Genomic DNA, 24415 nt, shown 5'->3' on the forward strand with positions numbered 1-24415 from the left:
TTTCCCATTTATAAAAACATATTTATTTACAGTCAAAAAATACATATAAACTATATTAATCCTCAGATGCCATCTATAATGTATAACTATGATTGAATAAGATCATTAGAATGTTGATCTGTATTTATGGGTTGGTTATTGGAGACTGAACACACAATTTCAATATACTCGCCCATTATATAGAACTCCTTGTGTTGCTGCCTTTGCACAATCAATACATGCAAACTTAATGAATAAGAAATTAAACTGAGTCTGTGGCTATTATAGGATTTTTAAAAACTCATGAACTGTATCTTGCGCTCGGCTGTTTCCAGAACGGGACAGTTCTCGGATTGCCAATAAGGGTGTTGCTGCTTGAGTTGCTCCGTAAAATGTGGTTCTATTATCAGGTCCATTAAGTATACCTCTGTGTAATGACACTCCACTCGCCAACGTTTCTCTCTCGACCCTTCTCCTAATAACCGCTTTTACATTTCATTTTCGTTATTTAGCGGGCAGCACTTATCCTCAGCCACTTTACATTTTGCCAGTGATCAAATTAATGGAGTCAAAAGGCCTGGGAAGCAGGTACATGTCATACGGGCAAAGCAGTGGGACTAATTGTAGTTTCAGGGGAGGCAAGATGGGACCTAAAGTGATCCATGCTGCGCAAAAATGTATCGGAGCAAGGCTCACATATCCTCTCTTATGGTTTGTTGTCATAGTTTATTGTAGTCTTGAAGGTCTCTAGTGTCCTTATGTAAGAAATCAGTCATAGGTATGGGTGCAGAAGGGGATGATGCAGTTTAACACCAGCCCTGTCGTACGAGGAATGAAGGCTGATAGAAAAATCTATTGGTGTCGTGACTTAAAGATACATGTGCCACTCATAGTGCTCTGCAAAAGCCACAGACGCAAAATGTGAATACGCTCTAAAAGATCAAGCTATGAATAATTTACAAAACATTTTTTACAGAAAGTGCATTAATCACAAAAAAGTAAATTAAAATAAATAATTGATGTGAACCCCTGATGTTTCTGATGTTTCATAATATCATATATGTCAGGAATCACTATGGCAGCATTTAAACGCAGAATGGTTTTATTTGGAGGCATTGCATTGTGTTTGTAATAATGTTACTGTCCGTGGATGTGACACATATAACAAAATTTGTTGTCTCTCAAGCAATCACTTCTGTAATTTCAAACATAGGTACATATATATAGTATATATAATATACCACCTAATTTAATTGATCCGGTCCAAACAGGGTTTGAAGTTGAATGAAAGAAAGTCGCACCGCACACATGCTCAATTAATTTAAGTACATAAAGTATAAAACAGTCTACTTAAGAGATGAAAATACCATGAGAATTTAAAATGCTTTAAAACAATATAAAATGCTATGACAAACAGGCCTAAATGCCTTAAAAAAAGACAGTTTAAAAGCGCATTGTGCAGAGTGCTGTTACTGTGCATCTAGTGACGTAGAGCTATTGTTTGTAACAAGATTATAGAAGCACGTTCTTTAGATAACAGACAGTTGCCTCGCTTCCACATGGAAACTTCTGATTAGGTTCTGATTAAGGGACTTGCAATCATCTTCTACACGTTCAAATTTTACATGACCAGAAATCCTAACCTTGACTGAATGCAGTTCTTTTTTCTGCAAAAACTACTTTTTTTTTTGTAATGCTGTTTAAATTTAGAAAAGCATCACTTATTACATCTTTGAAATTCTTGGTTCAAATGTGCAACTATGACCAGGAAATACAGAGGACATTTGTCATCCTTAGTTGTCCCATTCATCTCAGATTTTATTTTTTCAGTGTGAGTTGGAGCTGGAGTCTCAGAGTATGAAGTGTGATTTATGCATGGTACTTGGTACTGGAACTGCACGAGATGGGGTAAAGCAGTTCCCCTCACCCCCGCCCTCCCCCTTTGCCCCGAGGATGCATGAAATTAAGCAGAATGACTCTACTCATCCGACTATAAATGACGCTCCATATGCTCCACCTAGACACCCGCGTTCAGTGTGCCAAAAGTCACAATTTTGGATTTTATTTTTTAGTTTTAATGTGAAAAATTGAAGTGTGACATTTGTCTGTTGTGGCTTGTTTTAAAAGGGAGCGAAATCCTCTCACTGCTGCTGGTGCTTTGAAAGCACTTTAAAAATTTTTACCCCGAGTCAAATTGCGATGGAAAAAAACAACAAAAAAACAAAAAACAATAGTCTGTGCTGTTGTTTTTCATTTTGTCGTTTTTCGTCTTTGTCACAACAACAGGCAGGAGTACTTTAAAGCACCATTCAATGAATATTAAATGAGTACTCCTCTCGCCTTTACTCGTCAATCCTGTCAACACAGAGAAGGTTCAACAGACGACTTCAAAGACAAATTTCATTACACAATCAGTGCCTTGTCTCTACTCATCTGATGGACCGCACCTATCTCTGTGATGCGTATTACTGTCAGTAATTTGGCTCTGCAGTTATCTCAATAACAAATAAAACCGCAGCCTCCCGTGGTGATGTTAAATCAGTTTAGCATTTCACACATAACAATTTCTGCAGTCATGTAGCTGTTCAAAGCCGATGCACCAGTATGAGACCCAATTCCAGCAAGCATATGACCCTTCTCTCTCTGCTGAAGTAACACTTTTATTTTGGCTTAAATGCATATTCACTGTTAAAGCTGTGCAGCAATTCACAATTGCACTAATTTGGGCAACGTTGTGGTGCGGGCCTGCTAAAGCTCTCTTCCTTTTCTGCAAATTGCAGTTCTGCTGCGTGAAGAGGTGGCCCAGCTCCAGGAAGAGGTGCACCTGCTGCGGCAGATGAAGGACATGTTGAATAAGGACCTGGAGGAGACCCAGGGAGGTTGCTCGGCTGACGTGCTCTCTGCCACTGAACTCCGTGTGCAGCTGGCGCAGAAGGAACAGGAGCTGGATCGAGCCAAGGAGGCTCTGCAAGGTAAGGACTGTCAGGAAACAAGAAACTGTGTGTGCTGTTTAAAACACAGACTTTTTTTTGATTTAAGAAGAAATGTGGAAAGTTCTTGTTATTAATTCGATTTCTTTACAACATTTTCTGATCGGTAGTAGCAACCAGTTTTAATACAGGTAGGTAACATTTAGCCCAGGAGTTTGCTCACTGTGTGAAGACAAGCACCTCCTGACCGTTTCATTCAGTGACATGCTTTTGCCTACAAGAACAATTAAATTATATTTCTATGAACAACAAAAGGGTGAAAGAAAACAAAATACTAAATGGAAAGGTGTAGGTCTTAACCTTTAAATTGATCTTGTTTTTCATTAAAAATTAGAACATGGACATCATCACTTACAGTCTGATTTCATGGCACTATGCCACTGATGTTCTAGAAGAATTTTTCATCTCGGGCTGACAGATTATGTGCTCTACCCATCTTCTTCTTTTTCATGTAGTCTTTTTTACATGTCAGCTTCAATGAGCAAACTTGTTTTTCACTTGTTTCACTTTTTAGAAGCACAGGGGAAGCAATATTCAGAACCTCTGTTATGTCAGCCTGAACGCATTTTCACTTTTTTTCATCGTTCCTATGGAGACTCTTTAAAAAACTGTGCCTGTTTTGGCTTCCTCATTGTACACGATTGTATCAGTTTTTAAAGTCCAGTGCAGGCTTCTCTCTTACAACATCTCTCATCACCACTTGCTCGGCTTCACGTGGATATAAACATGTTTCCTTGTATAGAAAAATGGGGGCTGGACAGTAATGCAGATGGCTGATTGTAAGGAGATTGCACAAGCCTCTTGGTTTGAAATGATTCTGATTTATTAACATGTGCAGAGTGGAAAGAAGAAAATATGCCGGTGTGCATATTTCATAAACCGAATGGTAGCTTTGCATATGCACTTGTTTTTTGTGCAGGATAAGAATGTTTTCATGTGTGTATTAGTCAATAAGTATCACTGAGTTTCTGTATTATTGTAATATAAGCCTTTTGGTTCCTGTTGTAATTTGAATATTTTACTTTTTCCGTGCTCCCCTGTCTTTGATCCCTCTGTGTTTGTGTCTTCACCTCGCAGTTTGTTTTGCTAATTACTTTTCTTAGTGTGCTTGTCGTACTTTCTATTTCCTGTCTGTTTCTTTCCCTGATTCCCTGAGTGTTTTCACCTGCTAATTGCTTCCTCCTCTGTTTCGCCCTCGTCTGTGTCCTGTTCCCTAATTAGTGCTCTGTGTACATATAGTCCTGTGCGTCGCCTCTCTGTTTGCCAGTTGGTCGGGCTTCCTGTTTGTGGTCCTGTGATTAACCTTCTGCTTTTTGTGGATCTTTTTTTTTGTTGTTGTTTTGTATTTTCGGTAGTGTGTGTGTTTCTTTGGACTCTGTTCATCCTTTTGGAATTGTTTTTTTTGTCGTTGATATTCTACACTCACCACTACTCCTGAAAAAAAAAATGCAGAACAAGTGTAGGTTCAGGTAAATGTGTCCTGTTGGGGGAAAATGTGACACACAATTAAAAAAAAGTGGCACATTTCCCTCTTCCTTGGTCAAAGCATTCAATTTAGTATCCTGTTGCTTTAAATCTCTTGTTTGCTGCTCCCGCTCCTGCTGAGAGAAAACCTGTGTAGCCTTTTGCTCCATAGGGCTTTTCTTTTCTATTCATCATAATGTTAACATAAGTGTCTGTATCAGTGTGGTTGATGCAGCCCATTAGTTGCATTATGGTCCATTAGCATGTGTTATGCTAGAGAGATGGAGTGATATCTTGGGGTGAGAGGAGACGCAGATGCTTGGACTATTTAAAAAGGAAAAAGAAAAAGCTTTTGGCAAATCGAGCTGCTCTTCTCCTACTGTGCAGCATGACACAAATACAGCTCAACATAATGTAGAAGATTCAAGAAGGTGATTTTAAAATAAATAACGTTGTCTGTAATAGCTAGCTTCACATAGATCTTTCATCTCCCTGAAGTCTCGTTTTTGGCTTGGTCATATATCTAACTAAAACATGAGGGCAGGCCATTAAATAAAATAGGCCATTTTAACTTTTTATCTAGGATTGAATTGGGAATATACACACCAGTGACAAAATAAAGTTTTAAAGCATTGGGCCAGCGTGTGCCATCAAAACAGCGTACTGGTGTCTTGGGATTGATTGTCCAAGCCTTTAGGACACTGCTGGAGGGATGGACCCACCAGCCTTCTAAGACATTGTGTAATGTGGTGCTTTGATGGTCCTATAGAGCGCTGTTGAACATGTTGGTCAAAAGATGATCATCGTTGTCAAACCATTCATTGACCCATTATGTCCTGTGAACAAAGGTGTCACATCCTGGAAAAAAATGTTCTCATTAGGAAGGATGTGCTTCATCACATAATGAAGGTGGTCACTGACAACTTGGTACTGATTTGCAGTGCGGGCAGACGTCTTCTTTTTAAAAATTTTCCTTTAATTTGCTACCCGTCTTTGCTTACATGCTGCTTTCTCAGAGAGTCTGCAGTTAGTAAAGAAATGAACATTGCCAGGCAGTGTAGAGTGGATTGCAGGGCATCAAGCAGAGATGTCATCAGTGTGGCAGTGAATCATTTTTTTCAAAGAATTATCGCCCATGGAATGAGGCAGAACACAAAAACTACCATTTGGTATCAGACAAAAGCATGACATGCTGTCAGGGGATTTTGTTGCTGCGACATTTCACTTGACACTTGCAGCCTACGCTTTTTGGAAGAATTGAACGAAAACAAAATGGACTGGGGCAGAGTAGAATAGAGCACACATCAAATAAATACTTATCTCTTCTTCAGCGGGATGTTGGCTGTCTGAACATAGTGCACACAGGCTCATACAGTCATTTGTATGACTCAGGCCTGTTAATGAAGGCCAAAGCCTACCAGCCCCAGCAGGCACTGACGGTAATCGGCAGCTAATGAAAGCTTTATAAAAGCGGACTTTGGTTGGCTTACGAGGGCCAGAAACGTTAAGCGGGGTGGATCTAGTCTACAATTAAGCTGGGGTATGTGGGAGGACAAGAGGAAATTGGGTGTTGTCATATTCAAGTTTTGTTCTGCTGGGGTAAGTTCACAAGGCGAATTGAAGTGACTGTGAACTTGAGTATGAAGTCATTCCTGGTGCTATTTTTCATTTTGTGCTTTCCCTCCCCCTCTGGAAGGCATTTCCTATGAGGAACAGAAGGACAAGCTGATATTCAGTCAGAGCTCTCGGCCAGTTAGATGACCCTCAGCCACTCTTTCTACTTGGATTGGGTTTGGATTTCTACTGTTTAGATTAAGCTTAAACCTTTTCTTTTTGATAAAGATTATAGGTAGGGATAAATCAGGTGACCCTGAATCCCCCCATAGTTACGCTGCAATAGGCCTAGGATGCTGGGCCCTTTGCATCATGAGTGTTACTTCTTTTGTCACCTGTTTTCAATTACTATGCATTTAAATGCAAGTTATTATTTATCTGTGGCTCTTCCACAGCGTGGCTTTTATCCCATCTTCCTCCCTTCACCCCCAACTGGTTGTCCCGCCCAGAGCCTGGTTCTGCCACAGGAGTTTTTCCTTCCCACTGTCGCCAATAGCTTGCTCATACGGGGTAGTGTGACTGTTGGGGTTTTCTCTCTATTATTGTAGGGTCTTTGCTTTTTACAATATAAACCTCCTTAAGTCAGCTGTTGTTGTGATTTGGCATAATATAAATAACATTGACGTGAAAATTGAATGAGATTTGCATTCACATGTAAAAGAAGCAAAACTGTTTACATGTTATTGTTATTTTCCCACTGGCCTGGTCTTTACAGCAGAAGTTCGTTTCAGCTCTTTTGTAAGTCTGCAGTTGTCACTCTCAATCTTCATGCACTGAGACTACTGCACACTCCAAACGTATAATTTTTTAAGACAGCTGTGAAAGGCCAGCAACTGCATTTCCTAGCTTTTTCTTTTTGTGCTGTTTGCTTGGGGTGGGTAGCAGCTAGTGAATGTTGGCTCTGGCCTCAGCAATATTTACAGTTGTTTCTAAGTAGAAAGTAGAAACACATCTTTCATCCTTCTTTTGTTGTTTTTGTTCCTTTTCCAACTTCTGCTTTGCAATGCATTCAAGTTTCCTGCTGCCAATGTTGGCACATGGTACTGGATCACACTGATGACGATGTTTTTGTGTGTATTAATATCTTAATAGGCTGATACCGTTATGAGAAAGCATGAACAGAAAATTAGTAATAAGAAAATAGACAAAATAATTCTAAAATGAAAGAAACAGAGAATTATCAGAAAAAATTATGCTTTGAAGGTCTTTCAAAGTTTTTTCTTCAGACTGCAGTGGCAGGATTTTAAAAAACAATGTCTACAACAGAAGAACATCTGAAGTCATGTCCTTGAAAACATCCAGCAAAGGCCTTACACAGGACCCGAAAGGATGCATGTCAAGAAGCCATCCTGATGAAGGAAAAGACTGGCACTATAGACTGACACTATCAGTCATGGATTGGCCTCCCCAGAGTCCAGACCTCAACATCATTGAGGTCTGGACAAAAGGCAAAAACCTCCAAAGAAGAGCTTTGAATGTCCTTCAAGAAACCTGGAGAACGATTCCTGAAGACTACTTAAAAAGAATTACAAGAAGGTTTGGCTTAGAGGGTTCAGACTGTGCTTAAGAATAAAGATAGTTATACAAAATATCAACTTTCAAGCTCATTATAATTGTACAAACTCTGCTTTTTCCTTGCATACTACAGTCCCGATCAAAAGTTTATGACCACTTGGAAAAATGGGAAAAATCATATTTTGCATGGTTGGATCTTAACAAGGTTCCAAGTAGAGCTCCAACATGCAACAAGAAGAAATGGGAGTGAGACAAAACATATTTTTGAGCATGCAATTTATTGAAAACAGCAAGTAAACTGAAACAGGCTGTTTTACAGCTGATCAAAAGTTTAAGACCACACCTCCAACAAAATCAAACTCCCAGAAATCAAAGTTCCAAACATCAACTCAGTAATGAGTATATTTCCACATATGATTGCCCATGTTTCAGTATTTCCAGTTTCTGAGGAAATATTAAAATTAATGAGGGGTGACTCAAGACTTTTGCAGAATACTGTACATGGAGGATTACTAATGTACAAGTAATTTCAGTTTTCATTATGTGTATAGAGTACATCTCATCTCTGCCTGAAAAACTACTGCAAAAAGGCTCTGGGTCTTATTATTCAGTGCATGAAGGCACAAGTTTTTAAACAGTAGCAGCTCTGAATGGTCAGACTCATTGTTGGCATGAGAACCCACCCAGAGCTAAAGGTCTTAAATTCAATGAATTGTCCAAATAGAGGCACACAATCATTTTTTTTTCTCAGTTTCTTTTAAATCAGGCTTTTAAGCAACCAAACAAGCGCTTTTTTTAAGAGATACTGAGTCCATTAGTAATCAACGTGTGCTTGACTTTGATGCCTTCCTTTACATCTTGGAATTTGGTAGATTTAAAGTACTTAGGTGTAACTCAAGTGTTAATCGTGGGCAAGGGGGCCCACTTTTAAAATGTTGTCTTCTGTCAGGTATTGGCTTTTTCCAATGATCACATCAGCAATTATTTACAAGTCTCTTCTATGTTAGGTACAAGGAAATAAAAATGTTTATATATATGAAAAAAATTAAAAGTTCCTCTTTCCTTTTTACTTTTATTCAAAGGGTTTGTAACAACGCTAAAAAAAAAGACTTGACGGACTTGGAAATAGTTGTGTTTTAGAGCATCTGATCATAAAAAAAGAAGATAGGCCAAATGTTCTTAAGAATACCTCATTAACTACAGCAATTTCCGTATGCTGCCAATTGATTGGAGCCGAGATGTTGACTCTATTTGATTTCCCCCAGTTTTCACAAGGCTGGCATATTGTGAGGATCCCACCAGATGCTCCTGCAGAGTGCTTTTCCCAGAAGAATGAGAGCCCTGGGGTTTTTTTATTGAAGTGCTACCAACAATTATTGTGAAGCAGAGAAGCTTTGTCTTTTTTTTTCCTTTTTTTTTTAGTTCTTCTTTGTTTTAGTGTGGTTTTGTTTTGGATGAAGAAGCAAGCGGCTGAAGTGATGAAGTAGCGTGAAAGAGATGCATCGTTCCTTCCTTTGCTCTTTGCCACTTGAGATAATACCTGTTTACTTTGGGAATGGATCACTGAAGCTATGTTGCCACTCCTACCTCGGTTCAGATGGTTTGCGGCTAAATTGCATGCAGATTTTCTTGTGCCTATGAATACGAAATAAAGAAGAGGTGAACGCTACTTTTCAGTGCGTTTGCACTCCAGTTATTCTTCATTTTCCTCTCTGCGGTCTCTTCCTTTATCTCCCTCTCTGCCTTTGTTTGGTGTGATGCCCACATCGTTTAAATGTTAAGGCCTGAGTTCGCTTCCACTGTGAACTGGGCTTTGGTGTGTGAACGCTATAATTGTAATCGAGGGTAATTGCCAACCTTTTACAATTGCAGGTTTTGTTATGATGTCCGTGGGCACTCAATTCAACCCAAGAGCTGCATTTCATGCCCCCTACACAAATGACAATGACCTGATTCATTTTTGCCAATCATAAAGCGGTGTTACAAAGAGAAACTAAGCCCCAGCTTGGCGAATGCAACCAGGAAGTTCTCAAAAGGTGTTTATACGTTTACGCAACTCTCATTTCTCATCAAAGTTTGGTTTAATGAAGTTTCAAAGTGGAGTTGGCCCTCACTGCTGTTTTTAATTAGCTATTTTCACTTTGGCTATTACTATCACTGAGGGACTTCAAGTCAAGCCAGAGCTCATATGAAAGCAGTAGACAGCTATGTATCATCAAAGCACAGTCTGCCGGCTCTGTTTAGTGTCATTTCACGCTACACTGTACTTAGCTTAGCTCTGTCCTTGACTACAAGGCCTCTTTCCTCGTTAGGTGTTAAAACACCAGTGCGCACATACAAAAGCACACACACTCTCAGCACCACTGAATCTCTTCAGGTTTCTTGACCCAACGACCTTTAAGCAAATAAGGTTTTTCTTAACTAAGAGCTAGTTGGACAGTCAGAGCTTTTGTGACATATTTCCTCAAACGCACCTACACCTTTATAACTTTTTATCCAGATAGTTTTGTTTAGCTTGCACTTAAAGGTCCTGGGTGTGCCCGGGTAGTGGGGATTCATGCTTAAGTGGGAAATCAACACCATAGCTATGTTGTAACCACAAGCCACACTGAAAACGTATGATGTAACCTATGGCATAACTCGATGTGTGCTGGTGTAACTGCACATCGCCTTGATGCAGCCATCGATTATCGATTCCACCTGTGCGTTTCTAGCTGTTTTTTTGCTGCAGTTTTTGAATTTATCAGTGAGAGAATAACAGTTATTGTCTCAATAATGTTGATATATGTACTCACAAATGTCAGCAAATTCCCAGGGGGAGGTTGCTGAAACTGTTGGAATAGATATGAAAGAATCCCAGCACATAATGCACCAGTACTAGCATAAATGCCCGCATAAATGACATCAGCCACAAAATCTATGTGATTGGGTGAATAAAGGTTGTAGTAAAAAGTGCACTGAGCTTTCAGTTATAGTAGAAAAGAGCTCTATAAGTACAAATCCATTTAAAACTATTACATTTGAAAACAATTAAGTAAGAAACCTTGTTTGGTTCATAGAGGCCCATTGTGTTATTTAGATGTATCTTAGCAATCTGTCAATCCTGTATGTATCATGTATGTATATCTAAATTCTTTCATGTTTGTTTCATGGGGAACAGTTCAACTGTTAGAGCCTGTGTCTTTCTGTCTGTGACGACAGCATCATAAACCCAGGAATACTGTTGCTTGAGTGGGAAGTCAGTTAGCTCAGCATGAAAGGAAATGTGCTCAAAAAACCCTGAGGTCACGAGTTTAAGTCATCAGTGAAGTATTTTTTTTTTTTGCTCATTCTTTCTCCTGAGAATGTTTTTTTTTTTTTTTCATTTTATTCCAATCAGTAAACATTAGAAAGCACTTCTTGAATACAAAGCTTCTCTTGCTAGAAAGTCTAGCAAAGAGACAGCCTTCAAGAAGAACCTCACACCAGTTGAACGTCCAATTTGGAACTTTTTTTTTCACCCCAAACAACTACAAAAACCCCACATCAACAGTTAGTCAGTGTTGAAATGTTTGCTACATGCTGAAATCTTTTTCCACAGTAACATTAGACTGCTTTCATTTTGAATCCACCGACAACAGATTTCTCTGCCCTGGTGCTTAAATAGCTTGTATGTCTGATCTGTTTTCATTAGCTACCTTACAAAGGTCAGATGTCTTCTCCGCAAAGATGTCTGATCCCACGGTAACATGCCTTGCTTTACAGCGAGGATTGTTAAATAATGCCAGTGATATCAACGCCACACAGCCCATGAGTTTGTTTTTACTGAGGAATTGAGGAGGTGAGTGCACTGTGCTGCTCTGAGGCTCCTACATCATTATTCAGCTGGCAGATTTAAAATCCCAAACCGTGAACAATGGACTCCCTCCAATGAGCCGATGTCTCTTTTGTTCTCTCCCAAAATAATTATGTTAAGAGCTGACTAAAAGCCTGTCCCTTCTCTTTAGAGCTGAAGTTATATGCAGTCGTGTCAGTGGGAAATGGGCTAATGTTAATGTAGCGATCGTCATTTACAGAGGAGCGCGTGTTTGTGTTTTAGCTAAAATGCTATCCAAGGAACTTAAGCTTAAAGGTCACAGCACAATCACGATTTGAAATTTACTGATATCCATTTTTTTAAAAAGTGCTGGAGATTCAGTGTATTTTTCGCAGACTTCCATCACTTAGAAGTCTTCCTCAGAAGAAAAGGTGATTGTTAAGGGTGAGCTGGCAACACATAGAAAGGAAATGTTATTTGTCTGTAATCCTGGCTTAAATCTTGTTATATGTGAGCCACCATAGATGGGGCACGGCAGATAATGAGGGATGTTATTTAACCAGAAGGATGCAGTGAGTGGGATGTGAAAAACACACCACAGTAATAGGTACAAACTGTGTGAGCAACAACAACATGGCTGAGGTTGTTTTTTTCCCCTCTTTTATAATCAAGGGTGATAAAGTCTTGCTGCCTCTAGAATTAACAAGAAAATATTTGTCCTTAATGTGTAATATTCATATAGCTTTGAATTACAAACAGCTCACCTGGCTTCACCAAGAGGTACAAACTATGCCTCCCAAGATTCATAAAGCTCACCCATTAACTTGTTATATGTTGTGTGATTGTTCCAACAAATGCCACTTTATCTTGTCGCTGCACTAAGCAAAGAGGCTGCTTTTTAAATCTTGCAGGTGAAAGAAGTATCCATTTTTTTCCTATTTAACTATCCACAAGAAAGCAAATATACATAGTTTGGAAAATTTCTAAATATTCCGTTCTTCCGAATGAGGGGGGGGTTAAACTGGTATGTATTACACAGCCAGGCAGTGCTCATTATGATAATTTGAATGAATTGTTGTCAACATGCTAGAAACAGACCCCAAATGTTTTCATCCTCAAAAACGGGTTGCACTCCTAATAAGGTTAATAACCTGCTCTTAGCTATTTTTAATACTGGCACAAGCTCCCTGAAGAGTCCAGTGTTTCTGTCTAGCAACCAGTGAGTTGGCTCACTCATTAAGTCCTTCAGTAGCATCATAGAGGAGCCCGGCAGACAAAAGCTTTTAGCACACTCTAGTAATAGATGTTCACATTGAACTACTTGAAACTGCAAGGACTCGGGTATCAGAAGAGCCTTTGTGCCGTGAGTTTTAAAAATATATATATTATGTAGAAAGGGATGTTGTAATCAGGTGTTTGTGATTTTCCACATTGGGTTGGACTTTTTAAGGGGGATGTTTTGTAAATGTCCTGATTCGCTTCTTTTCTGCTTATACAGGCTGACATTTCTTTTTGCACGAATACAGTTTTCTCACAAAGGCAAACATTTCTTTTGATTTTAGGCAAACAATTTGCAAAGCAAGTGCTAAACATTTGTAAAATGCAGTGTGGGCCAAAGAAAAAAATCTTTCTTCAGTGTGAAGGATTTAGGTGCCTTTTAAATACAAAAAAAAAATGTTATTGTTGGCAACAAGTTGCTTTGTCGGTGTTAAGAGCATAGCTAGACTGAAGGTTTAGGCTTGAATTGCTAAAAGAAGGCTGTGTAGTAGTGTTCATAGTGGACCTGTAGCAGCGTCTAAACCACTTCCCCAGGAAAGCAGCAAAACACAAGAGGGAAGATAATGCAATGCATCAGACTAACAATGTAAGGTACTGCTGGGAATGTTTTGTTACTCTGGAGTCAGAATCTACTGCACTTTGACAGGTTCAGAGACATGCTCTCTGACTTGCACTTTTTGTGTGCAGGGGTTCATACTACTGCAGGATAATGACCACACATTTCAAAGCCTTGAAAGGACTGCTTGATCACCAAAGAAAGCCAGGGAGTGTTGGCTTTCTGTCCACAGATGCCTAACCACAACCCAGCTGAACATTTATGGGGGGCACTTGAAGACTGAGAATGCAAAATGGGCTGGAATAACATGGGTTAGCAGGTTTAGCATGTCCTTGCAAATCAAGTAGATGGACAGTAGGCATACTAAGGTATTGGGAAATCAATGTAGAAGTTGAACTTTTAACTCAAACCCATGAATTAATTTTTCCTGAGTGATATTGGATTCAAATTATCTGCTATTCAAGTATATTCGCAGCAGTCAGCGAATAAGACAGATGCTTGCACAGATGTGTATCATTTCTTTATGAAAAGTCTCTTAAACTGCTTCCTTCCCGTGTCATCCTCCTCCTCCACCTCCACGCACATTAGCTTCAATTCTGTATGGTTCCCAGGTGGTTCTCTGGTTGTTTCAGCTGGTAATAATTCTTGGAGGCTTGGACTGAGCAACAGCGTATGTTAGTCATTAATATGTCTGTCAGCAGGAGTGCTTCCCCATCTCTCCTACATTCGTGCGTGTAACGTAACAGTCTGAGCCCCCGGAGCACAATTGTATGTTAAAAATGTTCATAGGTAGGTCAGAAGCGGTAACTAACAGTGCTAATATGATTTGCAAGTGTGAATGGACCCATTCAAAGAGTCACAGTGAGTGCTTTCTTGCATCCAGCACCAGGAGGGTCGCTGTTGCCAAACGATCACAGGTGCAGGATGTGAGGCAGCAGAAGTGTTTTTGGCTCATCTCAAAGACGGCTTTGATTTCACTTCCTGAGGCAGGTGCTGGAAGGTTTCCTGTTTCTCTTGGTCAGTGAGGGATGTTTTTTGTCTTCATTCGCCAGCTAATGTGGTCTGCGTATCCCTTTGGCTTGGGGATTCCTCTGGTAAGAACAAGTGAAAGGGAGAGATATGAAAGGATGACGAGGGCGGTTGAAAAAAAAAAACAGAGGTTGAATCTGTCCTTCATTTCCGCTTGCCCAAGCATGTTTGCTAGACACAACTTGTGACTGTCACGCAGTTAACCAAGCCGTGATATAAGTTCATTACTGACACACAGCTGGTTCTGAAGGGGAGAAAAAAAGAGGGCAGAAAAAGGCAGGTGAACACATGATGAGAAGTACTGTGCTTTTAGGAAAAACAGTTTGATGTGAAGAAGACAAAAGTAGAAAGATGCAATATGAATAAATAATATATAAATAAATGATGTATTGTCAGTTTCAAATGATAGCTGGAGGGAACCTCGACTTTAAACACGTCTGAAAAACAATCTTGCATGAGGAGGTAGAAAAGATCAAGAGGAAGCAGGAGAACAGGCAGATGCAGAAGAGCAAAAAATGTTTGTCTTTGAGAAAATTAGAGCTTCTCTGAATAACCACTGTGAACCATATTCTTTATCATGATGCGTGGGTGAGCTGCCAGAGGATTAGAAAGAGTGTGTGGCAGAGAGACGGGGGGGGGAGAGGGAAAAAAAGGGACTCAGTCTCTAACAAAGCCAGCAACAGAGTGCAGACTGACATAAGGGTTCATGCTTGATCCACCTCTCTATCAACGTATAGTCAGCGGCAACAGCAGGTGTTTTTATTGTTATTTGCTTCATCCGTATGCATAAGGCAAAAAACATGTACAGTGTGGGCAGCACAGCCGATTTAAGAAGGAAAAGATTTGTTAGTTAGATTAAAGAAGACTCCTTAATGAAGATCACCTCTTAATGTGCAACATTCTTCATGGCTGTGTCAAAACATTAAGTACAGCATTAGACCTTAAAGTCTTTCAAGTCAAGCTTGTCTCCAATCCCAGCACCACCCATATCAGCTGAAAGTTCAGATAATTGGCTCATTATCGGATGCTAAATAGCTTTAGCCTGTCTATATTTGCTACATATCTGGAAGCCTCTTTGCAACCCACATTTACCCCAGCTACTACTTTATCATGTTGTCTGCTCTTGATCACCTCCAGTTTTCACTACATGCACGTTGGTAGGATGGGGGAGCTCCACGAACATGGACATAAAGCCACTTATAACTTACTGCAGATAAAATAGTAATAATCCTCTGAACTCTATTGTTTGTCACTGAAGTGCAGTCATCTACACTGTAGATTATGACTAAATAGAAGTATGTAAATCTTCAAGTTATTTGACCCTCCACAAACTCTGTCTTCCAGCCATGAAGTCGGACCGTAAGCGTCTGAAAGCAGAGAAGGCAGACCTGGTGAATCAGATGCAGCAGCTTTATGCCACATTGGAGAGCCGAGAGGAGCAGCTCCGTGACTTCATACGCAACTATGAGCAGCACAGAAAAGTACGGCACCCGTTTTCTAACAGTATAGAGGCACACACATCCATACAGGCCCTCTTTTTCTTGTTTGTTTGTTTGTTTTTTTGTAGTGCATGCTCTAATCTGCTTAATTAAAAAGACGGTTGGTTACAAAAAAGGATGTTTACAGTTTAAAAAAAAAAATGTTTTTGTGGTATTTAGATTTAGATGTTGGTGCGTATGTGGTGCCACAAGAATATGTCATAGTAAGCCCAAGTACCTGACATGTAGAAGCACTTTTTTATTCCTGTCATCTCAGGGTAAAAAAAATCAAATGAAATATTGAAAGCCCTAACAAGGCAGCACAGAAAGAGCCACTGCCTTTCTGTTTGAATCATTCTGTTTAGTCGTGCTTGATGTGTGAACCAATCCATCAGGATCTGTGTGTCTACTAGGAGAGCGAGGATGCAGTAAAGGCGCTGGCCAAAGAGAAAGACCTCTTGGAGAGAGAAAAGTGGGACCTGCGGCGGCAGACCAAGGAAGCCACGGAGCACACGGGGATGCTGCGGTCCCAGCTTGATCTCAAGGAGAACCGCATCAAGGAGCTGGAGGCTGAACTTGCCATGGTGAGAGAGAAAGGCAAATGAGGGAACTTGACAGGCAGGTAGTGAGTCAGCACTGCAATGTTGGCTTTTTATAGGCTCCATTTTCTGGAATCAGATATTTAGGAACATTTCTAATGCTAGAGTTCTTTTTTTTTCCTTCTAAGATAACAATGTCAATAAAGTGTACAAAGAGAAAAGACTGACTAGTCAAAGAAACAAAGATATTGCACAAATAGTTTGAGTCCTGGTTCAGGGATATACAGTACATCTGTTTGGTCACTCTGCACTGTTTTGCCTAAACTGCATCTAATCGAAACACGGAAAGCCTTTTGAATGTACAGCAACGCCGTCATTCATGTCTCCAACACCCCCCCCCACCAGATGAGTAACTGTGTCAATCAGAGAATGGAGTTCCGGGTGTTTGAGCGCCTTGTGGACAGGGACTACTCTCCTAGGGTCATGGCGGTAAGACAGGCCCCAAGATTTAAATCTTTCCACTCCTGCCCCCTGTGGAGTTTTCTCCTATGTGTGACCTGTTTGTTGCTTTGGAAAGCCTCTTCCTGCTCCTCAGATGCACGTTTTCCATTTAGTGTTTTTAGTTGTTGTTGTTTTTTTAAACTAACCCTCAGCCCACCCTGACTGATCCCAGTAATCCTAACATCAGTGGTCCCACAGATTTCCACTGTAATCGATCGGAATGTGTTTCAGGTCTAATTGAACGTTGAAATGCTTGGGGGAGGCAACAAAAACATCAATAGTCTGACAACTAATGATTACGTTGAAGGTTTGGGATTGTATTCTGTTTTGCATGACAGAGACTGTGATTGATAACCGTTTGACTGCTGGTAGACGGAGATGATTGCAGTAGAGTTGATTGTGCTGGTGATTTGCAGCCCGCCGCCGCTTGGCATGATGATACGATTCGCACAATAAGCAATAAAAAAAAACAAAAAAACATGTCATGCATAATCAGAAAACATGAACACAAAGAAAAAGGTTTTATTGACACAAAATAAACATGCACAAACACAATGTCCAGCTCGTTGTTACTCCTGCAGAAAAGCAGCGACAGAGCAAATATGTTCATTAAAGTTATAGAAAAGCTTAATTGTTTTCAATGTCTCCATTTTTTATTTTCTTTTTTTGCACCCCAACAACACCCCCAGCTTACACCGCCGTGGATACAAACAACCAGCACCTCCTCCAGATATTCTGTCAGAGCTCTCAGGAGTGGTAGCGAAAGATTTCACAAACAAAAGGAGAACAAGAATATAACTGCATTTTTAATGAGACAAGAAGCCACATAATGAGCCCAGGGGAGAACTCGCATATCTGCATGCGCTTAGAGACTTGTAGTAGAAATCTGAGCACAACATGTATATGTACACACACACACACACACACACACACACACACACGGAAAAAAAATAGAGATTTACCAGCCCACTCAAAAAGTGAGTTTGCTGAAGTGAAGAATTTTGATTGTGGCTCACTGTGCTCTCTGACTGATGACTTCTTTCCGTCTGCCTCCTCAAGGCGAAACAGTCGCTAGCCACCCTGACCAAGGATGTGCCCAAGCGCCACTCGCTGGCCATGCCCACGGAGGCGGTTGTCAATGGAAACAACCAGGAGTGGGTGATGCAGGCCGATCTCCCTCTGACTGCTGCCATCCGACAGAGTCAGCAGACCCTCTATGTCCACACGGGGCATCCCGCTGACAGGCAAGGTAAGCCAGCAAGGAGCACCAATAACACCTTCATCCTGCACATGAGCTGACTGACATGAGGCGGTTTGACCATCATTTACCCTTTGCATGCTCATGTGAACCTGCTTCACACACATTCACTCCTACCATCTGCTTAGTATGACCACATTGTTGCCCGACGACGACGTTCCAGTTGTGACGTGTCATGCGCTTTCTGTATGAGTTCAAGTGCAGATTTCTTGTTTTTGGGGGGGCTTTACAGCTTCTATGTGTCTTTGCTGCACACAAATGTTTTCTCTGCACTTGACAGCGATGGCAGCTGAGGATCAACTGTGTGTTAAGAACCTTTTTGTTTGAGGTTTGCTTTAGTTTTATGGAATTCAAACAGTAACTTGGCCCCGTTTTTTAATTTCATTTACATTTTTTCATTTCTTGTTCGTACCTAATTTTTCTTGGCCTCTTTTTCTACTTTTCAGCTCCGTCACAACATTTTCCGCAGTATCTTTTTGATTTGAGTTACACACACCTCACGAGATAGAGAAGAAACAGCGTCTCCTGTCACAGCTCCCGCCCTGCGCGGAGACGTTCATGGCTGAGACGCATTGCAGAACCGCATTTTAAAAAATTCAAAGCAAATGTCTTTTCTTGTTTAGCTCACTCACTTTGAATTGTGTCACCGCTAGAAAACCGAGCAGTGGTGTGTTTTAGCAAAGCGGCCAGCACAGTGCTGAAAACCCTTCTGCAAAACGAGATGGTCTGGTAAATTCAGCTGGCACTCAGTGCTCATCCTCATGTGTTTCAGTGCAGATGTCTGCACGAAGGATTGCAATGATATGCGTTATCTAAGCAAAATATGTAGGCCAAATAGCATGTAACAAAAAATAGGCAAGTTTTTTTGTTTTTTTTGGGGGGGGGGGTTTGTAATACAGAAGTTCTATCATTATGGGAGTTATAGAAGAAACGTGAGCCATCAGCTTGAGAGGCTCTGCTAAATTTAAAAGCAAGAAAAAAGCAATGAAAAGAAGGGAAGTGTAGCAGTGTCACCTCCTGCTACCCTAAAATAGAAAGCTCTGCACAAATTAGCCTCATAGCCACCAGAGTTGGAGTCCATCTCAGTCCTTTCAGAGGTTGCTTTTAAAGGGCAGTTATAGGGTTCACATAGGTTGCTGACTAATTGGGGACAGAAGCAAACATTCCCCTCCCCCCAAATAAAAAAGAAAACAGGAAAAATGTGTGAACAGTCACGAACCCTAAATTGCTATGCAATTGGTTGCACTGTATGTATCAGTCTCACCGCTGCACGCACACACACTCTCTCAAACCTCTGTGAAGCTGTTTTCACTGTTGCTTAGCAACTGCAGCTGATTGCAAATAATTTCAGGCTTTTTGGTTACAGACTTTTTTTTTTCTTTTTTCTTTTTCAAAAAGACATTTTTATTTAAAGGCATCGTGGCGTTATTTTGAAGAAAACAGATTTTTTTTGTCCCTGTTCTCTACTTCTGGTACACCCAAACACCCAAGAAAGAAACAAGCCTCTTCTCTTTTCCCTCTCGCCCCGTTTAGTGGCTGCCGTGCGGGTGAGCCCGTGCCACTCGCGCCAGCCCTCCATCATCTCCGACGCCTCTGCGCTGGAGGGAGACCGGTCGTCCACACCCAGCGACATCAACTCGCCGCGCCATCGGACTCACTCCCTCTGCAATGTAAGAGCTGCCCACCACAGCACCCTCCCAAGTAGTCGCTGCACTGTAGTAACTGTTGACTTGCTCTTTGCTGCCCGGCTGCTGTTGTTTCCTTCCACCATCGTTCTGGCTGAATCCATGTCGTCCCCCCCCCCACCACGCAGTCTGTTGTGCACTCGCTCGCAGCAGTGACTTGAATTTATGTGAAAACCAGCTGTGGTTGTTGAATAAGTGCATGCCTTGGCACCATGTCAAGTGTCACTTCCCCTCTGTGTTGTGATCTTTATCTTGTGGTCTTTGTCGCTCACTCTGCACCCTTACTTCACCGACTTCTCTGGTCTCTCATCTCTCTCCCATCTCTTCATCTCCTCCTTCTCTCTCCCTCTCTCTCTCCTTCTCTCTCTTCTTTCAGTCCCTAGAAGATCTGGAGGAGGCGAAGCGTAAAAAGAAGAAAGAAAAGATGGGGCTGGGGTCTCTGTCGCGCGTCTTCGCCCGAGGAAAGCAACGCAAGTCCCTCGACCCCGGTTTGTTTGATGGTACTTCAACACCTGATTATTACATAGAGGAGGATGCAGACTGGTAAAGCACACACGTCCGAGTGAACCACCTGGAGAGCCTTTTTTTGGCAGTTATCAGAGGACAACGTATTGCCCGAGCGCATGCGTGAGAGAATGTGCGTGTTTGCGTGCGCGTCTGTGTGTGTGTGACGAAAGCGTGTACAGATAAAATAATGTGTGTACCTTTTATGTAGTCTCACATGCACGCATGCTTCGGTTTGTATGGGAGCGAGAGTGTGCGCGTGCTTGTGCCACCCATGGTCAACGGCCATGTCAGGAGCCGGAGGCGCGTCTTGCTTCGCTGAAGTGTAAACCTAAAGAGCAAATTGCACCTGTATGTATGTATGTATATGTACAGCCCTGTAAATAGCGTGGAGAGTGTAATGCAGCAGCAGTGTGGACATGTCATGTTGTATCTGCCCTCCAAAACAGCTGTGTTATCTGATCTTTGAATTGTTCTCTACATTTTTACTTTTTTTTTTTTTTATTGTTTTCACTCAACTGGAAACTTGAAGGACTGCTGTACTTGTAAATAACAGTTGATGTGCACTCTGTGCGTGTAAATGTCTCCTTGTCCTGAATGCCTTTTTGTTATTTTTGACACGTACTCCCCGCCGTCCCTCCTCCCTCCCTCCCACTGCCTCTTAACTTTATCTCCTCCCTGTTTATTGTCCTGCCTGGTCCATCCCCTTCTTCCACACTGCCATGATGAGAACAGTTTCCTGTAGGCGGCATGCAGACTCCTGAAATTCACCGCTGGGTCGGTTGTCGGGTGCACATCCCTCGACCGCCGGAAAAAAAAAAAAAGTCTGTGCAGAGGCAATCCTTGATGTTTACTTAGAGAGACTTCAAAGAAGCTGCTATGAGAGGAATTAACTTTCTATGCAGAACAGTTTGTTCCCCTGCATTTTGAAGCCAAACAGGAAATGTGAGAAATGTGTTTTCTATCTCCTCAGATAGAAGGTACATGTGTGACATGCATGCACGTAGTCCCGGTCCCTAAATCATGCATGCCTGGCTACCCCACTACAAAGAAAAGTCTCTCCCTGGTTATGTTTCCAAAGAGGTGATACACTGTTTGCTTTTCTTTTTAATTTAAAAAGAGAGGTTAGTTACTGATTTCATGTTCATTCATGATTTTGCCCCATTTCAAATTAATTGATAAGATTTGTAAACTTGAACCTTTGCTGTTCAAGGAGCGCTCAGCTGAATGCTTAAGATCTTAACATCCTGAACTGCGCACAGTTTCGTTTTAATCTGCACCTGCAGGGCTTTTTATGCGAAATTACATTTGAAATATCAAAGGTCAGCAAAGAAAGAAAACTGAACATTACACTTTGAATTTTTAAATATTATTCCACACTATTTGCAAGGCTTTGTGCCTTTTTATCTCTCTTTGTTTTTTAGGATCTAAGCTGCTTGTATTTATTGGTGTATGAATACCGGGAGCAGGATTATTCTGGGAAAAGTTAAAATAAGAAAGCTATCATCACAAAATACATAGCATAAACACCAATTATTCTTGCGTTGCAGGTGTTCAACTGACAGTCAAAATATTTCTAGACCTCTGGAATTAAGGGCGACTTAAGAGATGAGCAGAACCTCAATTAAGAGGTGCAGACATTACATGAACTACAATTGAAGGTTAAAAATCAGGATTTAAGCATCCCAATCAAGCAAAGGCGTACCTTCTCCCATGACCCCATGACCTCAGCAAAAATTCCAATGTAGAGTTCAAGCCATAGCTGGGGAAAGAAAAAAAATAAAGCAATTAACTTTGGACTAAAGGTTAATGGCATTAATCCAAGCAAAAGAATTTCCACAGACATCACGTTACTTCCGATCTTTCATTGGATTGAGTCGGAGTCTGCACTGCCACGCCCCAGGAAATCTTTTCTCTCCCTGATATTAAACTAACACTGGGTATTTGTTGGCCTTGCCTGAGACACTAGAGTGCCAGGTTACGGAGGAGATGCATTTAACCGTGGCGCGTCCACGTATGCAGTAAGGAGATCGTCCTTTACATTTGAGTTCACGGTTATTGAATTTGCAGGTAAATCAGTAAGGTAATTCAGAGATGAGTCACTATGAATCAAGTTGTATGTACAGGAACAACATCTCATGTTAAAAAAAATTCACTGAACAGTCAGTTAAATGTATAAAATCTATGCTATTTTATCTTTTTTGTTTCATTCAGCTAATTTCTATGATCCTCTGCTGATGGGGAAACAACATATCAAGAGAAAAAAACATTATGTAATTTTATCTTTTGATCCGTGCTCTGTTTTTGTTTTTTTAATTTCCCACGTATATTTTACTTTTTGTAAATGAGATAACATTGCAGAAATGAAATGAATATTATTATTATTATTAAAGAGTTTTATTTAAAGTCAAAGATGTAGGCCTCGGTGGAGGACTTCTATTCTGAAGCCCTGAGATGTTTAGAAGTGGATCGTAGCAAACTTTTAAAGGCATGGCAACAAAGTTACGCTCTAAAGAACTAAATGAGAAAAAATAAGATTATTTTAAAATAAAATAAGTAATGCTTAATTTCCACGTGGCTCTCCTCTCTTTCCCTTCGTTAATGTTCGTGTGTGTATGTGTTCATTTGTTGTGATATGGCTCTAATCCAGATTTGTCCTGTTATGCTGGAGGGGACTTACCATTTTTAACATGTGCCTTAGTTTCCCTCAGCCCTGCAACTCCCATCTGTGAGAGGACTGCATCCCAAAAGCTTCCCAATGGCCTCCTTTCCTCTCTTTTCCAATTTCAACTCCTTACTAAGCCAAAATGAAATTTTCCTCTTGTATTATATTGGAATCAATAATTAGAGAAAAACAAAACATTGGTGCAGAGGAGATGTGGCCATGTCATATTGTTGAATCTGATCTCATATGTGTCAGCACATGGCGTCGATAATGTTTTGCTCTGATATGACTCCTGACCTCTAACACTGACCCCTCTTGTCTGACCTCCATCAGACTGTCGACACAGTGAGGCGACCCAAGAAGCGATCAGTCAGACTCAATGGGACCGAGGTGCACCAGTTCCTGTGGCTTTAAAAATGAGTCGTGCTGGGTTGCAAACTGTGTTTGCAGATGTCTTTTAACTCTTAACATCACAAAAAAAAACCTTTGGAGTTAAGCACTTCTTCAAGTTGAATTTAGCTCTAATGACAGGGATTTGGAAACAGTTGAGTGCTAACAGATACACTAAAATGCATTTGAGGGCTTTTTTCTTTTTTCTTTTATTTCCTGTATACTCCAACAGTAAAGCTCCATACTCAGCGTCACTGGCTCAGAAACACTGGCTGCTTTTAATTTTGTGCTTAAGTATAGTTTGGGGGAAATGCACTGCTAAAATGCTTAACATAAATCTACAAGCAGGGGTGCTCATCATAGCTTTGCGTGGACTATAAGAAGACTGGCTGTGACTTTATGGATTTACCATACAAGCTTATTTATAAGCCTTCTCGTCTGATGCACGACAGTAAAGCATAAGCATATTTACCAAACATTAAATGACTTCTTTAATATAATTTTAATAAATTCAAGCTGAAGCTACTCCTTGATTAACTGGAAGACAGGAAACAGACTGTATGTACCTCCATATTTATCATTCAGACATGAGCATTGATTTCCTCATCTGCCTCTCAAGATAGCAAATAATCTTATTAATCAAAATGCCAAACTGTTACTTAAAGGGGCCTTGTAGTTTATCCACTCTATTTATCCTCCCTCGAAGCAGCGATGAGCCACCATGGATGATGTCATCCATTCAGCTGTAATCCATTTGTTTATTCCCCCAGTCATGGTATCAGAAATGCTGCTATATTATAGCAATAAGGTCCATTAAATGAGCTACCGAAGGGCACACTTAAGGCTCGGTGTCTCGTCTAAAGTGTAGTTAAAGGAAAAGCAAACAATTCACTGTGGTTTTTATAAAACATATAAAACTTACCTCCTCTCATAAAGGACACAAAACTCTTTACATAAATACCACACCGTAGCTAGCTCTGCTTTCACTGATATTTTCTTTATTAGGACTCTGTTCGGAATGAAAAACAGACCTTGTACACTGACCAGCATGCCTCTTTGACCAAAAGAGCAGATTTATTCAACTTAATATGAATTGCTCTCAGAAGGGCACTTAGAAGTGTACGGTCGCTTCATGCATCTCTCTTCGGAGAGCACATAAAAGCATCCAGCTTGA

The 24415-nt window shown here is 40.7% G+C and overlaps 1 protein-coding gene across 2 annotated transcripts in view; it reads left to right on the forward strand.

The window, feature by feature from the left end:
- LOC134618003 (kazrin-like) overlaps positions 1-24115 on the forward strand; it is a 174374-nt gene extending 150259 nt beyond the window's left edge. Inside the window, exons 5-11 of one of the 2 annotated variants that reach the window (XM_063463148.1) lie at positions 2760-2951; positions 15566-15702; positions 16113-16283; positions 16644-16727; positions 17799-17988; positions 19531-19667; positions 20059-22747. In XM_063463148.1, the coding sequence (XP_063319218.1) occupies positions 2760-2951; positions 15566-15702; positions 16113-16283; positions 16644-16727; positions 17799-17988; positions 19531-19667; positions 20059-20229 (1082 nt within the window). In that variant the 3' untranslated portion in view covers positions 20230-22747. Of the gene's footprint in view, positions 1-2759; positions 2952-15565; positions 15703-16112; positions 16284-16643; positions 16728-17798; positions 17989-19530; positions 19668-20058 lie in introns of both variants that reach the window. The other variant, XM_063463149.2, reaches the window with a different exon arrangement.
- Positions 24116-24415: the final 300 nt, after the last annotated feature.

Source organism: Pelmatolapia mariae, linkage group LG20 (assembly GCF_036321145.2).
Source record: "Pelmatolapia mariae isolate MD_Pm_ZW linkage group LG20, Pm_UMD_F_2, whole genome shotgun sequence".
NCBI lineage: Eukaryota > Metazoa > Chordata > Actinopteri > Cichliformes > Cichlidae > Pelmatolapia > Pelmatolapia mariae.